Source organism: Brachyhypopomus gauderio, chromosome 6, assembly GCF_052324685.1.
Source record: "Brachyhypopomus gauderio isolate BG-103 chromosome 6, BGAUD_0.2, whole genome shotgun sequence".
Classification (NCBI taxonomy): domain Eukaryota; kingdom Metazoa; phylum Chordata; class Actinopteri; order Gymnotiformes; family Hypopomidae; genus Brachyhypopomus; species Brachyhypopomus gauderio.
In genome coordinates, this window is record NC_135216.1 from 33,793,017 (window position 1) to 33,811,056 (window position 18,040).

The 18,040-nt window shown below is 44.8% G+C and overlaps 2 protein-coding genes across 2 annotated transcripts; both read left to right on the top strand.

Annotated features, from left to right (window-relative positions):
- The first annotated feature begins 1,938 nt into the window (after positions 1-1,938).
- LOC143517756 (uncharacterized) lies at positions 1,939-17,109 on the top strand. Its single transcript, XM_077010548.1, has 2 exons — positions 1,939-1,984; positions 14,750-17,109. The coding sequence occupies exon 2, from the start codon at positions 14,768-14,770 to the stop codon at positions 16,835-16,837; it is 2,070 nt and encodes a 689-aa protein (XP_076866663.1). The 5' UTR covers positions 1,939-1,984; positions 14,750-14,767; the 3' UTR covers positions 16,838-17,109.
- Positions 8,199-11,377, top strand: LOC143517755 (zinc finger protein 862-like). Its single transcript, XM_077010547.1, has 8 exons — positions 8,199-8,760; positions 8,860-9,035; positions 9,142-9,311; positions 9,483-9,721; positions 9,810-10,067; positions 10,159-10,368; positions 10,495-10,541; positions 10,825-11,377. The coding sequence occupies exons 2-8, from the start codon at positions 8,905-8,907 to the stop codon at positions 10,898-10,900; spliced, it is 1,131 nt and encodes a 376-aa protein (XP_076866662.1). The 5' UTR covers positions 8,199-8,760; positions 8,860-8,904; the 3' UTR covers positions 10,901-11,377.
- Positions 17,110-18,040: the final 931 nt, after the last annotated feature.

Here is an 18,040-nt window from a genome sequence, read left to right on the forward strand (position 1 = left end):
ACAGCCGCCCGATGGTGTTTTGCACGCACAAACACTACATTCCCCACAACACTACATTCCCCAAACACTATATTCGTCTGCGCGGTGAAAATGACGTAACTGCAGTGGCTCCGCCCGTGCGCGAGGGCGTCACACGCTGTCGATTCGCAAGGTCGTGCACCTCTCGAATTTTGTAACTGCGCGCAGCAGTGAAACTTAATTAAGTTAAATATTTATACATATTAGTTTATTCATTTAATGTACAGGACATGTTTTCTTTGAAGGAAGTTTGTTTTTATCTGTTTGCTTGTTGAAAAATGTTTTCACTTGAAATTACTGACAGATCCATAAGAAAATATTGCTATATTCATTTAAGCATTAAATAATATACACTGTGTTAGGTCTTGGTTCAATAGGCTATGTGCAATCATTGCAATATGTTTTAATAAACATTGAACCAGTCCGGCCCTCGGCTTGTAGCAAATTTGGTTTTTTTGACTTTGACATCCCTGCTCTAGTGAGTAAAAATTTTAATCAGCTGACTGCCTTTTACGCACACACCATGACAACGGTCGCGGGACCATGTCCGGACGTTCTCAAACGTTCTCTAAAGGTAACAAAAATAACGTTATTTCAACAACTATACGGGGACGTCACAGAACGTCTTGTGAATGTGTCTTTGGAAACGTTCTGCCAGGACTTCAAGGGGACCTGCTGGGAACGTCCGTTATGGCCTAGGAACGTCCTATCGCGAACGTTATAAAAAACCTCTAATAAGAACGTCCACGAACGACGTTCGCTGTTTGCTGGGATCTTATTGGTTTAGTGTACATAAACACGTTATGGTTAAGCTAAAACTTATCAGTATCCTGGCCCTGACTCTAAGTGTAATTGTAATCTTAAGCCTTAAAATAAACTACTTGACATTTACATTTGTGCCAGCTAGTAGATGCTCTTATTCAGAGAAATGTACAAAAGCGTGTTGTCATCTTTGTATGTCCTAGGCAATACAATAGGTTAAAGTTCAGAGGAGATATCGAGTTGAAGTAGAATACAGTAGTCAGTGATGTTAGCCAGAAGTGTGAACTAAGCATTAGCTCTATATCACACAGCGATAAGTGCACTAAAAAACAATAACAATCAATATATGCCAGAGTTTGCTACCAAGCAGATGAAAGTTCATAGCTGCAGGATCAATGGTCATTTTAATATTCCTGAAATAGATGAGTCTTCCGTCTACAGATAACAAAGTTCCAAAGGAAATTTGTTCCACAATCTAGGAACCAGGACAGAGAATAGTACACACAATTTTTTTTGCAGTTTTTAGTTTCATTACATTATATATTTGTTTTTTTAAAGCACTGTGTTAATTGAGAAGCTGTACTGCACACAAGGAAATACTGAACTCATCAATATGTGATAGAGTTCCTAAAACACTTAATTCTTTCTCACTCACTTATTTTATTTTACACACAAACTTAACTTATCAAATGAACTGGTATGGAGGACAAACAGATGTCCTTTCTCATTTATATATGTTAAGAGCCTCTCTCTGGTTTAGTAGAGATGTTCTCTTACAGGGTATAAATATGTTTCACCCAGGATGTCCAGTGTTCAGCTCTTCTCCCTCATGGTATAGAATATTGCTGGTGCTTCCAGTAGAGGAGATTAAGATCTCTGCTTCTCATTTTGTCTTCCTCAGCCTTACTTTAGTCATCTCACACTTCCAAACGTTATGCAGCTTTATACGTTTCCTCTGTGCTCTGAAAGGTCCACCAAGACCTGCAAAGACAGAGAATATACGTTTCAATATTATGCTCCAATGTAAAACATTCAAATGTACGCTACTACGTACACTTGTTCCAATAGCAGAGATAAATTTCCAGGGAGAATTTGGGGGAGGAGACGCTACTGCTCCGTATTATATATACCGCTCCGATGTGTCCTAGTGTAGTTCAAACAAAGGCAACCTAGTTCATTCGTTCGCATCACCTCGACTGTTAAAGTAAGTAAATATTTAGCGCTATTTGTTGTATGCACTTTAATTCAGCTCGTGTCACGGCGTAGTCTTTGGTCAATATCCAAAAATCGAACCATCGCAGAATGTGAATGGCCGAGAAGAGCCCATGCGGACATGAAGTTCGCGATTACTTTCGGGTGGTTATGTTATGATTCACCTTCACACTGGAGTTATGTAGTATAGCATGACTTTATTCCAATTTAAAAGGAAAACGTTTTTCTTTTTCGCACTACTAAATAAAAACGTGTACTAGGTTCGGATGTAGGTTTTGATTCAAGTGTGTAGCAAAGTGTAGTGTAGCAAAGTGTAGTGTAGTTAATAGTCATATATCAAATAAATATTATGTCAAAATAATAATAATAGTAATTATTATTATTATTATTTGTATAGCACATTTCATACATACATTCAACTCATTCAACAAAGTGCTTTACAGAATAAATAAAAATATATAAAAAGAAACATTTAAAAGGAAGCAAATATAAGAAGATGAAAGGAAAATATTAAGAAATTAAGGATAAAAAGGACACAAACAATAAAATAATGTAATAAAGTGAATAAAGTAAATTAGATGGAACAGATTTAGGGTTGCTTAACTAAAAGCAGATCTAAACAGGAAGGTTTTGAGACTGTTCTTAAAGCTGTGAATGGATGAAAAGACTCTGAGCTCTTCAGGAAGAGAGTTCCAGAGCTTTGGGCCATAGTGGCCAATCGGCTTTTAGGAATCACCAGTAGATTACTGTTTGAAGACCTGAGAGACCTGACTGGAACATATCTAACCATCATTTCACTGAGGTAAAGAGGAGCAAGACCATGAAGACATTTAAAAACCATGTTTAGAACACAGTCTGGCGTGAGGAACAGATTGGAAGACATCACAGCCCAGCTGAACGCCATCCCATGAACGGAGAGCCAACTGCTTTTGCCAGAAGGAAAGTGACTAGTCGTTTCATTTCTTTGGACATACTTCAGACCATACAGGAGTGCACTGTCCAGCATGCACGCCAGACACAGCATGAAAACTGGTTCATGGCCCTCCCTGAACTAATGGCGTTCATTGCCATCCTCATCCTGCGAGGGGTTGTCCGCCTTCCAGCGGTGCATGACTCATGGTCTGCAAAACTGGGAGTGCCCTCCATCATGAAGATAATGTCGCGAAACCGCTTTCAGGACATCATGCGGCACCTACGCTTTGACGACAAGGACACACGCCATGAACGAGCTGCAACTGACCGGTTTGCTGCAATTTCTAATGTTTGGAAATCTTTCATTGGCAACTGCATCACTTCGTACAACCCAGGAAGGCATACAGGCATGAAAATCTGTCACCTTTCGGCGAAATTCGCCGTTTTGAAGTTGAAAAGGGTGACCTACGTGAATCGTGTAGATCCGATGAGTTTTTTGTTTTTTTTTTGGGGGGGGGGGGGTCGGGAGATTATATGTATTAATTATCATATTGACTTAATAAGCAAACAGAGCACTTCCGAAATCGGCAATTTAAATGACAGTGGCCAGCAGCTTCGTACATGTACCACTACATTTACCAGATCGTACATTTCGCAGTGGATTTAATTGGGTTATTAATGGTTTCAATCGTTTTCATATTTTGCGGTAAAACAAAGTTACTGCCGTTCGCTACAGCGTTGAACACTGTCAGATCTAGCCACAAGCTCTTGTGATAAATAGGTAGGCCTATTAAGTTCGCGTCAACCCCGTGTAGTTAACGGTGACATAAAATAAGAATCAAGATTTTTTTCTAGTGTGTCTGTAGTTGTAACTGGTGAATCCAGGCACGTGTGAGGATCACATTCGCGCTTGTCGTTTGAGTCTACCCTGTGCTTTAGCCCATGTTAGAAAATAAAAACACGTGAACCTGGTATTTTTACACTCATTTTCGCCGCTGATGTATTTATTGGTTCATTAAGACGTAATGGTTTTGACTGAGCCATCTGTAATGACGAAAGCGGCCTCTCGCGTTTAAGGATCTGGCTTCATACATTGAATCCATTGACATGACAGTAAAAAAAAATGTTTTTATGGATTTTACTATATTTTACGGAGCCCGTAAGGTGACATCATGTAAAAAAATTAATAACGCGTGGCCACGACTTAATAACGCATGGGAACGAGATACTAATGTCGCCTTTCACACGCGGCAACAAAGTTTATTTTTTCACAGCAAAGCAAGCAGATCCCAGGGATGTTCGCGAACTGACTGCCCAAGGAAGGTAAACCTGGCTTTATATAAAGTAATACTTAATTATCTTGTTTGCACGCGTTAATTATCTCGTTCGCACGCGTTAGTAAGTCGTGGCCACGCGTTATTATATTTTTTACATGATGTCACCTTACGGACTCCGTAATATTTGGCATCACCTGTCGCTGTATCCCCGTACACCAGCAGCCAACCCCCCCCCCCCCCCCCCCCCCCCCCCCCCGTCGCCGTATACCCATGACATCACATGTCAACGCCCCCCCCCCACATGTCAACGCCCCTTCGCCGTATCCCCATGACGTCACATGCCCCGCCCCCCGGTCTTCTCACCTTTTTAACCCCTGACCCATTTTCATGCCTGGGCATATCACCATAGATGAACAACTTTTTCCGTTGCTGTTTTCTTCAGTACATAGCCACAAAACCTGACAAGTTTGGGATAAAGTTCTGGGTGGCATGTGACCTGAAAACCAAGTACGTATCCAACATCATCCCATACCTTGGAAAAGACTCCAGTCGTCCCACAGGGGAAAGACTATCAGAAAATGTGGTGATGAAGCTCATGGAACCATTTATGGACAAACGTAGAGCTGTTACCACAGACAATTTTTTCACCTCACTGTCACTAGCAAAACGATTGCTGGGCCGGAAGACCACCCTCCTTGGCACAGTAAACAGAATTCGTCCGTTTACGCTGACCGTTTACGCACCCAAACGAAGAAAGACTGTATGCATCCTCAGTAGCATGCACAGTACGGTGGAGACTGGGGACACACAGAAAAAAAAGCCCAACACAATCACTGACTACAACACCCTAAAATGTGGTGTGGATATAATGGACCAGATGGTACGAAAGTACAGTGTACGTTGCGGAACACGGCGTTTGCCAGTCACTGTGTTTTATAATATGATTGACATTGCAGCACTGAATGCCTATGTGCTTTTTCAAGCATGCACTGGGGTAAAGGAGAGATGGTCGGAGTTCTTGGTGAACCTCACAGAAGAGCTTGCACAGGTTCATGTGGCAGCCAAGGAGGTGGCCAAGGAAAAGGCTCAGCAGCAGCAACCACCCACACCTGACACAGGGAAAAGGGCATTGTGCCAGGTCAGGCGTGGTTGCAAGAGTAACCGTGCCACTAATCGTTGTGTGTCTTGTGATAGGTTCACATGTGGAAAGTGCAGAAAGGAGATGATGTGGCAGTGCCAGGTGTGTGCAGATTATTTATAGGTGTATTTATATATACACCTATATACCAATAAAGCTAACTTGAATATAAATTTTTTTGTGTGGGGGGTGGCTTCACCAATTCACCTTCACCTTGTTCCAGAGGACCATTTCTTCTGGACCTGCATATTCCCACTTCCACCCCTCCCCCATATAAACACACACAGTACTCCTACATTTAGGATCAATGTAATGGCCTCATTTTCATAAGACTGGTATGGCTGAACAGGCTACTCTCTCTGTGGTGAGGGTGGTGGTACAGAATTGTTGTTTTCTGATCCTTACATTAAAATATATTTGACCTCCAAAGATGGGGTGGGGGGTGAAGATAATTATTCTATTTCAAGTAGCTCAGGGTTTTTTGTATAAATTTATGTAAACATATCAGGGTTTCCGCCACGTTCATTTCAGTGCGGCGGTCCGCCACGCCTTCGTTCTTCCCCGCCACCCTTCGTGAAAATTCGGAGCCCGGCTTTTTATAGTGTAATTGGCCAAGTCAAAGCATTCGTCTGCCTTTCCCGCGCTTGATCAGCGTTGCCCCGCCCTCTCTCGTTTCTGACACTGGAATTTGATCAGTAGCGAAAAGGAGCTCATCTCGACAGGACACCGGCTATCAAACTGGACAACTGAATCCGAGGTATGTGGCGTTGAAATTATGTTTTTTTATATTTGTGAACAAGTTTTTGAACATTGTTCAAGGGTTATATCAGTTTAGCTGTATTTCCTTTCAGAAAAGAAACATATTCGGCGAAAATTTTCGATTCCTAACGTCAACGCATCCTCTTTCAGATGAGTTTGCTGAAATACTTCGCCAAAAAAAGAAAAGAGCCAGATGAAGAAACTGAACAGGTAAGCCTACCCCACCAAGCACCAGACGTCCTATGGACGTTGTTTTTTGGGCTAAATCTGGTCGGCCCGTCATGGCCTGCGTCTAGCCCAAAAACAGACGTTGAAAATTGGGCTGTGTTTCATCCGTCTGATTTTGGTTCAAATATAACCCGAGACTGACGTCTGTTTCAGACCAAACATAGCCCTAACACTATGGAGTCAAATTAGGGTCTTTAATGGTGACGAAAGAATAATAATATCGCAAATATAAGATTAGCATTTTGCATTTTACGTTCCTAATTTGTTTCTGCAATACTTTCCCTCTTTTGCGTTTCTTTCTTTTCTTTGCGTTTCACATTTTATGTTGCTGCTTTTTTTTGCAATACTTTCTCCCTTTTGCGTTTCTTTCTTTTGTTTGCACGTCACTGCTTTTCTTTGCCTCGCATTTTACGTTCATAATTTTTCGCTTCTCTTTTTTCTTTGCTCCGGTTTTACCCTCTGTGTGGGGGCGGGGAAAGAGGCGTGGCCAAGAGCGAAAGGCGTGCTGTGAACGTTCAGCGTCAGTTCAGCTTCCTTCCACTCACTGAACTGCTGCTGCAGCGCATCTGGTGTTAAAGGAAGAGAGAGGTCGGGTGTGTGCGAGGTGGTGGCGCATTTCAGGGCATTGTTTTTATTCGCTCAGGTTTTCAAAAGATCATTTCAAACCGACCTCAGTAAAATGATAATAATAATAATAATGTATATATTTTTAAACGAAGTTTTAAAAGGGCACTTTCATTGATAAAGGGCAGAGTTGGTGGTGCTTTAGCACCTGATGTCTATGTCTGCACGCATATACCTGTGGTCCAGCTGGGCGACCGTCTGCCATGTAACCAAATTGCCGCGCTGTGTGACGGTTCAACTGATGACCCTGAACGTTCACAGCACGCCTTTCGCTCTTGGCCACGCCTCTTTCCCCGCCCCACACAGAGGGTAAAACCGGAGCAAAGAAAAGAGAGAAACGCAAAAAAAAAATTATGAACGTAAAATGCGAGACGCAAAGAAAAGCAGTGACGCGCAAACGAAAGAAACGCAAAAGGGAGAAAGTATTGCAAAAAAAAGCAGCAACATAAAATATGAAACGCAAAGAAAAGAAAGAAACGCAAAAGAGGGAAAGTATTGCAGAAACAAATTAGGAACGTAAAATGCATAATGCTAATCTTATATTTGCGATATTATTTTTTTTTCGTCACCATTAAAGACCCTAATTTGACTCCATATAACACAGCCGTTAAAAATAAGACTGATTAAAATCAATGATGTGTGTGTGTGTGTGCGCACGCGTATTGCCTTTCAGCACCGCCTTCTCTTGTTTGGCTTGTTGACCGCATTTATGTCTACTTTGCGCTACCCTGCTTAATCACGTCATTATAGCCAGCGCAGTGATAATGGCGGGGATAAATCATTTAATAGTATGCGTGCTGTAAAAATTCCCAACTTTCATTTCACCATGTCCATCTTAATTGAAATTATAAACACCTTCCCCTTTTGCTAAATGTCTTCAAATGATGAACACTTACACAACAGTACCACTCAGTAACAGTAGTCATAGTAATCACACATTGTATCTTATGTGAAGTAGGCCTACTGTTAACAGTAAATATAATTTGTCATCCCATTTCACCATGTAATGTTTTGAAATGAACATTTTAGGCAGGTAGTAGCAGTAGTGGAGGCGGAGAATGCAGCCTAGAACAAGGAGAGTCAAGAGCAGAATCAGATGTGCAGAGAGAAGAGAGGGAAAAGAGCAAACCAACCAACCAAAATCAAAAGACAGGCAAACACAGGGCCTCAGGCTGGGACACAACATGGGTTGACAAGCCTAGATTCAAAACATGGCTTTATAACACTGATCATGGCAAGTATTGTGTTGTATTTTGCTGCTTCTTGTTGCTGCTGCCGATAATGCTGAATTTACTGGAGTCCACTTGACTTAAACCTGTGTGGATACTTTAATAGAACAAATTCCTTCATTCATTTATGTTAGTAGCAATAAGAATATCACTGCTGTTTACCTACAGGGATGTTCTGTCGTCTATGTCGCAAACATAAGCAAACGTCAAAAACTGGCCAAACTAAAAGACCATTTATTGAAGTGGGGTGCTTCGTCTACAGGTCTGACCATTTAGACAGGCACATGGGGTCAGAGCACCACAAGCGGAGTGTGCAGTGTCATGCAGCGCTCGCACAAGGCAATGCCACTGTTATGATATCCCTAATTTTTCCTTCTTTCCATGTCCGTGCAGAATTGCAATATTGACAGTTAAATTGTGTGCAGGTTCCTCAGTTCTCGCTGCATTTGAGCCAAATGTTATTCTGGAGCATGAGGCTGTCATTGGTGGATTTAAATGCTTGTACCATCTTGTGAAGAAAGAACAAGCACATCACACCAACTACGCAGATCTTCTAGATCTTGCGGAATTGTTGGGATGTGATTACTTCAAGAAGTTAAAGGTGACTTATTTTGGACTTTGTTAATCCACATACTCTATAGGCAAATTATACTTGTAGTAACCTTCTCTATCTTCAAAACATTCTACTCTCACAATATAGATAGGGAAAAACGCCAATTACCGTTCTCACCACATTATTGATGAGATGTTAGAGATTTTGGCGTCAGTGGTTGAAGAGCCCATTCTGCAGGAAATCCAGACCAGTATGGCTATTGGACTGGAGCTGGATGAAAGTACAGATGTATCTGTGACAAGACAATTGGATCTGCACATAAGGTAGTCTTTTTCAGGGAGGGCTGAATTAGGGAGGAATTAATTATTGACAGAAAATTAGTAAGATAAAATAGCTACTGCTACTGATATTGTTTGCAAATATTCCCAGGTATGCAGACAAAGAGGGACAGCTGTTCAGTCAGTTCCTAGACATTGTTAGGGTCCCAGATGGAAAGGCTGTCACAATTGTGAGAGCTGTTAAGGATGTGCTGCACAAAAAGTACATTCCAACTGCCCAATTGTATGGCCTAGGCACGGATGGCGCTGCTGTAATGACTGGTAAGTTCCAGCTATCTAGAATACAGAACAATCTTACACAATTAAAGAAATAATTGTGAAAAATGTAGGTGGAAGTATAACAATGAGTCTCTGTGTCCAAAATGAGCACGTATGAACATCAGTCATAACTGTTGCATGCCATGATTTACTCTCTCTACTTGTATTGGATAGGGAGACAGAATGGGGTGGCAAAGCTGCTGCAGGACGACTACCCTTGGGTTGTCCATGTTGCCTGTGCAGCTCACCGGTTGGCTCTGGCCTGCCGCGATGCCACAATGGGAGTGCAGTACATGGCAACTTTTAGGGACCATTTGCAGCAGCTCCACTTGTACTTTCACAACAGTGCGAATAGAACTGAAGTTCTGTCAGCTGCCAGTGGCCTTTTAGGCCTGAAAGACTTGAAAGTTACGGTGAGGGAGAAAATAAAAACACAATGTCAACATGGTTACATTTGTCTACAGCATAAATATGTAACCTTTAACATTTTAATATAATCAGGAAGTGAAAGACACACGGTGGCTCTCTCAGCACCTGGCCATACAGAGCCTTCAGCGGAACCTGCCGTCTGTACTATCCGCATTGGCTGAGGAGGTCAAGGTGAATAAGTGCCCTACAGCCAAGGGGCTGTATGCGTTTTGCTCCACCTTCAGGTTTGTGGCAGCACTGCACCTCCAGGCCGATGTGTTGCCCCACTTAGCCCGCCTGTCAAAGGTATTCCAAAAAGAAATGGTCAACTTTTTGGCAATTAAAGAGCAGGTAATAATTTTAATAACCATTTTATGTAATAAAGCAAGTGCTAGGCTTCACAGATACTGCTATTGGTAGATGGAATATTCTATTTTCTCAGGTTCCAGTTGCAATGGCCGCCATAAGGGCAATAAAAGAGGCTGGGAATCAGCAGCCCCCTGGGTCATGTCTGGCCGAGTTCCACAGCAACCTGCACGATCCTGCTGGTTTGGGAGGCTTTGATATTGCAAGCCATGAGGAGGAGAGAGATAGGAGAGGCAGGGTCAGCCTTGAGGGCGGTGATGACTTCTGGTCACGATTCCAGAGACAGGTCCTATTTTTCTGGTTTCAAATCAACCAATCAACATTTGTAAATAAGGCGTTCTTATTAAATCGATTCACTTCAGATGAGACGGACTCAGAACTCAACAAAATGGTAATTTCCTTTCATATTTAGGTGATGGATCCTTATCTAGATGGCCTGCTCAACAACCTGGACAGAAGGTTTGAGAACCTAGACATACTGGGTGCCTTCCACATCTTTGGAGCAGCACCTTCAGATTTGGAAAATTGCACCTCAAACCTCCAAATACTTTCACAAAAATTCCTACCTCAACAACCAGAACATGTGGTTCTCCAGGAATGGGAATCATTCAAACACCACTTGGTTGTTGGAGCTTTTCAGGTAGATGAGATGAAAATGCCTAGTTGCCCTACTTGACAAAATCCTCCAGTATTCACAATGTAAGGGTAATGATCGATCTCTCTCTCTCTCTCTCTCTCTCAGGATATGGATCAGCTCCACATTCTTACAAAGCTGGCATCTCAGCATGAGGAGTGGCCCCAGCTATACCCCTCATTAAGTAAGTTGGCAGCAATAGCCTTGACGGTGCCTGTCTCCAGTGTTAATTGTGAGAGAGATTTCTCTACGATGAATAGGGTAAGTATCACTTTAATTTTTTATAATAAAATACACACTCCGTAACATTGGGCATTTCATTGATGAAGCCTTCATGTATGTATTCATAATAGGTGAAGACAGACCTGAGAAACAGGCTACAGGGGGAGCACCTGGCTGCGTGCATGCGCATCAGTATTAATGGACCTTCAGTCCTTGAGTTCCCATACCAGAAGGCCTTAGAGCTGTTCTTTAAAAAATCCAGGAGGATTAAATGCTCTGAGCCAGCCTGCCAGATGTGCCACTGAATGTGTTGGAAATAAAGAAAATAACTGGAAACATGTGTAATTGTGTTATATCGTGATATCATTAACGTGATATAAATTATCGGTTCCCAACCGGGGGGTCCTGCCACCGCACCTTCAAGGAAATCCTGGGGGAAACCCTGCATATCTTTACCTAGTGGCAGTTTTTCAAAAGACAAAAACTATTTCAAATAAAAAACAAAAATCAGAGCTATTTTAAATATTCAATATGCCACTATAATTCAAATATTATGTTTGTGTCAATTTCACATTATTTCAACCTTTCTCAAATCAAATCTCAAACATATCCTGAGATGAGCAGACTTCTTGCAAGAGATGCAAGAGAGCTTGCAGTCTCATGAGGCAGCCAAAGGTGTGTCAACAGCAACCACCCTGTCACGTAGGGCAACGCCCCCTCTCGTAGCTGTCACTCTGGGTTCCCTCATGTCCGTGTTCCCTGCCTGTTTGTCCCGCCCTGCTCGTTTATTTTGATTCCTCGTGTGTTACCACGCCCCTGTGTCATTGTCATCACCTGTCCCTAGTTTGTTTCTATGTATATAAGTCCCGTCATTCCCCAGTCGTGTCATCCGTGATTTTGTCTATCAGTTGGTTTGTTCATCCCATCAGTACGTGCATTCGTGAGTTTACGCTGTGTTTCTGTTTTCCGTGTTGTTTTGCCTGCTCCGTGTCTCCCCGTCGTGTTTAAGTTCCCTGTCCCATTATGCCTGTGTACCTCTGTTATTCGGACTGCCCTCCTGTGATCGACCCTGCCTGGCTTTCTGACGACGAGTATGGTATTCCCTTTAATAAATCTCGCTCCTCTCAGCGATTGTGTCCGTCTCCTCGCTCCGTTGCTTCTGCAACGTTACATAATCACGGATCTTACGAGGACACAGCGAGAGAGCGAGACTCCGGTGAGTTTAGTCGCTGTAACGAGTTGTTGGCTGCTTCCGTGCAGTTTAACTCTCATGTGTTACAGCGCGAACGAGCCGGAGACAGGAATACCCCTGGCGCTGTGGGAACAAGGAAGTCTCGTCGCAGACCGAAGAAAGCGCAGTCTCCCACTACTGGCTTTCGCGGCGAGACTCCTTTTGAGCGCTGTGAGTCTGCCCTGCTTGACGAACGCCACAGGGGTGAGCAACCTGTGGTACAAGCAGCGGGCAGACGGAGGGAATGCACAGACGAGCTTTTGCTTACCCCTCGGTCGGCTCTCAATGGCTGCTGCGAGCTCCCGACGCCTCAGAGGAGGCGGAGCCATCGCAGAGAGAGCCACCGAGGGGCGTGTGTGTCTGTGTGTTCTTCCAGGCTCAACCCGGACACTGAGGAGGAGGACCTAACACCGCTGATCCCGCCGGCTACTCCACAGGACACCCCCATGTATTTTTTGGGGGGGAGTACAAGCCACGTCGGCTTGGCGGACACGCCCCCCGATGACGTCAGTATGGTGGCTCCGCCCCCCGAGGACGTCGGCTTGGCGGACACGCCCCCCGATGATGTCAGTATAGTGGCTCCGCCCCCCGAGGACGTCGGCTTGGCGGACACGCCCCCCGATGACGTCAGTATAGTGGCTCCGCCCCCCGAGGACGTCGGCTTGGCGGACACACCCCCCGATGACGTCAGTATGGTGGCTCCGCCCCCCGAGGACGTCGGCTTAGTGGCTCCGCCCCCCGAGGACGTTGGCTTGGCGGTTCCGCCCCCCGAGGACGTCGGCATGGCGGTTCCGCCCCCCGAGGACGTCGGCATGGCGGTTCCGCCCCCCGAGGACGTCGGCATGGCGGTTCCGCCCCCCGAGAACGTCTGCTTGGTGGCTCCGCCCCCCGAGTGCATCTCCTCACCTCGGATTCCTGTCCCCGCTGCCCGTAGGCAGTTCGTACCTGTTCCTGTCCCCGCTGCCCGTCGGCAGTTCGTGCCTGTTCCTGTCCCCGCTGCCCGTCGGCAGTTCGTGCCTGTTCCTGTCCCCGCGACCCTGGAGGGGTCGTCCACGCCGGTTCCTGTCCCCGCGACCCTGGAGGGGTCGTCCACACCGGTTCCTGTCCCCGCGACCCTGGAGGGGTCGTCCACGCCGGTTCCTGTCCCCGCGACCCTGGAGGGGTCGTCCACGCCGGCTCCTGTTCCCGCTGCCCGCCAGCGGACCCTGCCTGTTCCCGCTGCCCGCCAGCGGACCCTGCCTGTTCCCGCTGCCCGCCAGCGGACCCTGCCTGTTCCCGCTGCCCGCCGCCCGGCCGCGCCTGTTCCCGCTGCCCGCCGCCCGGCCGCGCCTGTGTCCCCAGAGACTGTGCTGCCCTCTATTGGGCCTGGACCCTTTGTGCCCCCTGCTCTGCCATGTGCCCCTGTCTCTTTGCCCATGTTCCCCTTGCTCCCATGTTCTGTCCCTGGTTTTGTGTTGGTCCCAGTCCCTGTGTGTGTGCCTGTTCGTGTCCTTGTGCCCGTCCCTGTGTCTGGTTCCAGTGGTGTCCTCTCTGTCCCGGTTCCCGTGTCTGTTCCCCAGATTGTGACCCACTTCGTTCCTGTCCCAGTCTCCGTCGTCCAGGCCGTGTTTGCCTCAGTGTTTACCTCTGCCCTGTCCCCTGGCCCCGCTCCAGTGTCTGTCCCCGGTCCTGTCCTGTCCAGCCCTGCTCCTGTGCCTCGCCCTGGCCCTATCCGGTCTCCCTGTGTCCCGTGTCATGCCGTGTCCCAGGTCCCTCGTCCTATTTTGTCTGGTCCTGTCCCTCCGGTCTGTCCTGTGTCCGCTGTCCCTGTCCTGTCTGCCCTTGCGTGCCCCGGAGTGGCACGCTTTGAGGGGGGGTTATGTCACGTAGGGCAACGCCCCCTCTCGTAGCTGTCACTCTGGGTTCCCTCATGTCCGTGTTCCCTGCCTGTTTGTCGCGCCCTGCTCGTTTATTTTGATTCCTCGTGTGTTACCACGCCCCTGTGTCATTGTCATCACCTGTCCCTAGTTTGTTTCTATGTATATAAGTCCCGTCATTCCCCAGTCGTGTCATCCGTGATTTTGTCTATCAGTTGGTTTGTTCATCCCGTCAGTACGTGCATTCGTGAGTTTACGCTGTGTTTCTGTTTTCCGTGTTGTTTTGCCTGCTCCGTGTCTCCCCGTCGTGTTTAAGTTCCCTGTCCCATTATGCCTGTGTACCTCTGTTATTCGGACTGCCCTCCTGTGATCGACCCTGCCTGGCTTTCTGACGACGAGTATGGTATTCCCTTTAATAAATCTCGCTCCTCTCAGCGATTGTGTCCGTCTCCTCGCTCCGTTGCTTCTGCAACGTTACACACCCACAGCTGACACATGCCTCATTTACATAACACTGGAGGTAAGAAGGGCTAATCACACCTACCAAGAGAGCAAGAGACTTATGTCATTTGACATAAGTTGGGAGTCTAGTAGGGAGTCTGTCTAAAGACGAGGGTTTGGTAGTTCTATTAATGGTTTCATTTTGTAACCTCTCAATAAGTATTAAAAGATTCAATAGTTTTTGTAGCGTTCTACCATATCTTCTCTTTTCCCCATATTTTAGAAGGAACAAAGCGAAATAATGGATTCTCAAATTGCAAAGATCAATCAAAGCCTCACCACAGCTGAGGAGATGAGAAACCAAACCAAGCTTCTAATGCAGCCCTATGCCAACTGGGAGGGGTACCTGACTCCTGCACCACTCTCCAGAGCCATCATGGGAGAGCTGGTCTTCATCTCTTCACAAACTGATTTCTCCTTCAACAAAAACCCACCCAAGGGAGGCTACCAGTACATCAAATACCCAGAGTCCTTTCGTGCTTGCCTCATGCAGGTGTGTAACTCTGGCTGGTGGGCGTTCAATAAAGCCCATAAGAACATGGATCAGATTCAACTCCACACCTTCACTGTCCCAGATTACATGAAGAATGCTGTGAAGATTCTGTTCCAAGGTGATGATGAGGTTGTTCAAGCCCACCTGCCTGACCAGCTGGAGAACATTCGTGTCATTGCAGATGAGTGCTTTACTCTGGCTTCTGCAACAGAACAGAAGTTCAGTGAGGTCATCAACATAATCCAAGAGTTGCTGGAAGCATGTGTCAATGCAGAGCACTTTTATGGAGAGGAACTGGAAGAAATAAAGAAGAAACAGATTGAGAATGAAATGAGGAAAGGGTCATCAAAAGATGCTTTAAAGCGCTCTGAGAAAGCAGTGAAAACCATAGAAGGGCAAATGAATGAAGCACATGAGAGGTACAAAAGTGCAATGGGGTCACTTCCCAGTGGATGGGAGATGATCGGGATGGATGTTGTGGGAGCTGTGACTGAGAGTTTCACAGGTTTAGTTAATGGACTGACATCTCTCATAGCTCACCCAGTAACCACAATGTGTAGGGCTTCAAAAGAAATAGCTCAAACAAAGAGGAACATAAGAGGTCAGGATGAGACCATAGATGTAATCGACGAAATAAACATATACAGCAAGTCTGCAGAAATTCTGACCAATGCACAGCTGATTCAGCAGTATGTGCAGGAGGGGAACATAAATTGGAATGAACTGTATGATCAGAAGAGTAAATGTCCAAAATCAGATTTCTTGTCACATCAATTGAAAATAATTAATGCCAGTTTAGAAAAACTCCCACGATGTGAAGCAAAGAAGAGTGCCCAAGAGATATGTGAACAAGGCATTTACATATGTAAAAAGCTTTCAAAATATGCACCAGGTGGAAAGTGTGAAGAAGGTAAAACAAAAGAGTTGATTAACAAAATCAGAAACCTGACTGAATCAGCCCGCATATTTGACAGCAAAAGTAAAGCTGTTACCCATTCTCCTGCCCTGGTCTCAACACCACCCATGATGAATAAAGAAGTAACTAAATCTGAGAAGCAGACTTTCTCACAGAGAGCCTCAGAGAACGCTCGGTTCCGCATAGAGCAGAGCAGAGCTCAGCTAGACAAGACCAGAGAGATCTATGAGAAGAGTGTGGAGAACATGGAGATAAAACAAAAGGAACTGACTGAAATCTTGATCATCATGAGGAACTGTGAACTTAAAGAGATTGACTTTAACACCACCATCAAGATGCTGGTGAAAGGTATGGAGGCCATGGGCAGAGTGAAGGAGCAGTGGGAGAAGATGGTTCACTTCTTTCAGATGGTGTCCAACATTGTGAAAACCAGCCTGACCGTGACTCTCAAAAATTTTGTCTCTACATCTGAGAAGACTCAGTCGCTGTCCTATAATGGAAAGCTCTTCTCCAAAGACCTACTCTACTGCCAGGCCTTTCAAGCCACTAACATTGCTAATCTGGTCCACATGATCTCAGCAACCTACACTGAAGTATCTGACAAGCACCTCATGGATCGGATCAGCTCACTGGGGAAACTTATGGTCATGGACAAGTCAAAGCCAGAGTTCATACAGGAACGTCTGCAGTTACAGAATGACTGTGATGCAGCTCAAAAAGCCATTTTACAACTTGTTCAAAAGAACAAGGCTGAGTTTGAAAGGAAGACACACTCAAGACTGGAGAAGATTGATAAAGAGCTGCTGGCAATTCTGCCCTCTGCTGCCCCTGAAGAGTTGAAGAGCGTTCAAAAAGCTGTTAAAAGTGGATTCACAGAGGAAGAGGAAGGAGACTACATCTGAATAGAGGAACAGGAAGGACATTACATCTGAAGAGAAGAAGAGGAACGAGACTACATCTGAACAGAGGGAGAGGATAGAGATTACATCTGAATGGAATAACAACATTTTATTTACCAAATATTATATTGTATTATATCAAAACACCTCAATCACACAAAAGCATGTTTGTGTTTATATATGATTTAGCTTTTCCTCCAGTTAACATGTGCTTTCACACTTAATACCAGCTACTTTCCTTCATGTTACAATAAATAAAGTCTTGTTTAAAGTGATTGAATGGTTTGCTATTGTGATGTTGTCATACACACTGAAGCAACAAGCTGTAAAACTTCTCATATGTTTTATTTTGTGATTGTTTTTCGCACCATGTGCCTTTGCAAAGCAGTGTGAGGGTTAGGAGGTCATAATGAGCTCAGAGGTCATAACGAGCTCAGATTGGAGGCCTCTCAAGCCTCGTCCATCACTCTCCTCATCTCTCCTCCCTTCCTGTGTCTCTGCTTGGACTTTTCCCCCACACGGACTAGACTCTTTTTTCTGGCTAAGAAAAACATCTTAAATTTCTCCATGTGCACAAATAAACACTAAGAATCTGATGATCAACTCTGTCTTCTGACTGTTCATTGCAGAATTTCTAACAATTTTATACAATTATATAAAGAATAAATAAAGTTACGGACTGTCTAGGCGTAAGGACCGTAACGGATGAAGGTGAACAACAGGGCAAATGTTAGTGATGATGGGACTACAGAAGTGGGTGGTTAAATGTGTATTATACAGAAATTGTATTTACAAAGACATATATATATATATATATATATATATATATATATATATATATATATATAGACGTAACTGGTCTCACCTTCAGGAGTGCCGTAGGCCAACATAAACAGAACAGAACTATAAAATAAACGAAACACTAATTACTCTAACAGAAAACAGGCAGTCATGGCCTGGTGGTTAGGGAACTGGTCTTGTGACTGGAGGGTCATGGGTTTGATTCCCAGACCTGAGGCCATGACTGAGGTGCTCCTGAGCAAGGCCCTTAACCCTCAATTGCTCACTTGTATAAAAATTAGATAAAATTGTAAGTCGCTCTGGATAAGGGTGTCTGCCAAATTCCATAAATGTAAATGTAAAACAAACACTCAGTACTACCCTAACTCCCTAACAAAAACCACACAAAAAAACCCAAACCTCAAA

Coding starts and splice junctions, on each gene's coding strand:
- LOC143517755 (XM_077010547.1), top strand. CDS start 8,905: ATGTTAGAGATTTTGGCGTCAGTGGTTGAAGAGCCCATTCTGCAGGAA. Junction 9,722..9,809: donor TGAAAGACTTGAAAGTTACG/GTGAGGGAGAAA, acceptor TAATATAATCAG/GAAGTGAAAGACACACGGTG. Junction 10,369..10,494: donor GGTCACGATTCCAGAGACAG/GTCCTATTTTTC, acceptor TTTCATATTTAG/GTGATGGATCCTTATCTAGA.
- LOC143517756 (XM_077010548.1), top strand. CDS start 14,768: ATGGATTCTCAAATTGCAAAGATCAATCAAAGCCTCACCACAGCTGAG.